Source organism: Protobothrops mucrosquamatus, unplaced genomic scaffold (genome assembly GCF_001527695.2).
Source record: "Protobothrops mucrosquamatus isolate PMUCROS unplaced genomic scaffold, P.Mucros_1.0 scaffold11955, whole genome shotgun sequence".
NCBI lineage: Eukaryota > Metazoa > Chordata > Lepidosauria > Squamata > Viperidae > Protobothrops > Protobothrops mucrosquamatus.
The window spans coordinates 1-2100 of NW_015397733.1; the positions used below are offsets into that span (position 1 = coordinate 1).

At 39.7% G+C, this 2100-nt stretch overlaps 1 protein-coding gene across 1 annotated transcript in view; it reads left to right on the forward strand.

The window, feature by feature from the left end:
- Positions 1 to 513: 513 nt before the first annotated feature.
- The window catches only part of LOC107301367 (selenocysteine lyase-like), a gene marked incomplete at both ends in the record, with an annotated part of 6476 nt that continues 4889 nt past the window's right edge, over positions 514 to 2100 (forward strand). The window contains 2 exons of the mRNA XM_015830601.1: positions 514 to 626; positions 1971 to 2071. Coding sequence (XP_015686087.1) covers positions 514 to 626; positions 1971 to 2071 — 214 coding nt within the window. The remainder of the gene's footprint in view (positions 627 to 1970; positions 2072 to 2100) is intronic.

Consider the following 2100-nt stretch of genomic DNA (forward strand, 5'->3'; position numbering starts at 1 on the left):
AAAGACTGGACAGCCATTTGTCCGAAATGGTGTAGGGTTTCCTGCCTGAGCAGGGGGTTGGACTAGATGACCTCCAAGGTCCCTTCCAACTTTATTATTATTATTATTATTATTATTATTATTATTATTATTATTATTATTATTATTATTATTATTATTATTATTATTACTACTACTACTACTACTACTACTACTACTACTACTACTACTACTACTACTATTACTATATACAATATGCTTTCAAAATTAATGAATGTATCAAAGGGCTTTCATGAGGCAGTCCACCTTCTCAATTTTATGACAGTTTTTCAGAGGAGGTATTATTAAAAAACAATTTTGTAGCATTTGGAGGTGAAATAGGGTCATTGCTTGGAAAAGTGGGTAGCAATGGAAAAGATTTGTCAAAGAAGCATTTTCCAAAATACACACTGCAACCTTGTGTGAAGGTGACCATATTAATCTATGCGGTTCCTCTTTCTGTTGATAACCATTTTTCCATTCTATTTCCTATAGGAAAATTTATATGGATTACAATGCAACCACTCCTCTGGCACCAGAAGTGATTGAGACAGTTAAAGAAGCCATGTATGAAGCATGGGGCAATCCTAGCAGTTCTTATGAAGCAGGTCTGATCAAGATTATATGGAAGTGTTTTGTGAAAGCATCTTTTTGGGATATAAGCATGTCTAGTGGTAAAGGGGGTTCTAATCTTGAAGGGTGATTGGAGTAGCAGTTAAAGATTTATAAAAAAAACATTGAATGATGAATCATTACAGCCTCCAGTCACTTCTAGTAGTAACTATGGAAAGTAGAGATAGCCCTAGTAACATTTATATCTGAATGTTTGCTGTTAAATTATATGTACGTACACATGTAACACTGCATTTTTTTCATTGTTTAAAAAATGATGCATGGGCAAGCTGATTGGAAAAGATGGTAGGATAGCATGCAGTGTTGCATGTGTATGTACATATAATTAAACAGCAAACATTCAGATTTTATATGTTATTAAAAAGCAATAAAATAAAATTTAAAAAGTGTGTAAAATTAGTCAAACCATCAGCCCCACCTGGGATTTACAGTTCAAAGCAGCTGCCTTTACAAAATTAGCTACTCTATGTGTTCTTAACATCTTGTAGCCATAACTGGGATGTTATAAAACCTAGCCTCATTAATACTGTTTTGGGGCAACAGTGGTTGGATAACTTTCAGAGCTGTAATTTATGTTTTGCCCAAAACAGTGGGAAGAGAAGTAGCATTTTAGCACACCTTATGGCTAGTGTTTTAGTGTTGTTTATTTAAGGAGGAAAATGCCATTTTAACATTAGTAGAACAAAGGATGGCTTAAGCCTGTCTCATTTGCGGACTGGAAAATAAAATGAAGATAATTTCATGGGTACAGGACTGAAAAGTGGTGTTGCCAGGACATCTCTGTACAATGTTTAGTTGGGAGAAAAGCCCATAATTAAAATGCACATGCCTTTAGTGCAGTGGTTCTCAACCTGTGGGTCGGGACCCCATTTGGGGTTGATCGACCATTTCACGGGGGTCGCCAAGCAAGGCTGTCCGCCATTTTTTTTGTCTGCCATTTTTTTTGTCCGCCATTTTTCCCCCTTTTCCGGCGGGTGCCTTACCTCCCTTGGGCTGGGCCAGCTGGTGGTCGGCCTGCTCTGTCTCTGCCGCTTGCCAACTACGCCTCGGCCGGCGCAGGGGATGGAACCACGCATGCGCGGCGCTCCCGGGCAGGGAAAGCCCTCGACTTACGACCGGTTGGGTAGTCCTCGACTTACGACCGGTTTAGTCCTCGACTTACGACTGGTTTAGTCCCCGACGTACGACCGGTTTAGTCCTCAACTTACGACCTGTTGGGGTCGCGGCATTATAAAGGTTGAGAACCACTGCTTTAGTGTGAGGAACAAAAACCCCAGGATCTACCTTATATGATACATTTTTATGTCTTGCCTCCACAGGTCAAAGAGCAAAGAAGATCATAAATGAAGCTCGTGAAAGTCTGGCTAAAATGGTGGGAGGACGGTTCCAGGACATTATTTTCACTTCTGGAGGGACAGAAGTAAGATATTTGATGTTGTTAACACTATT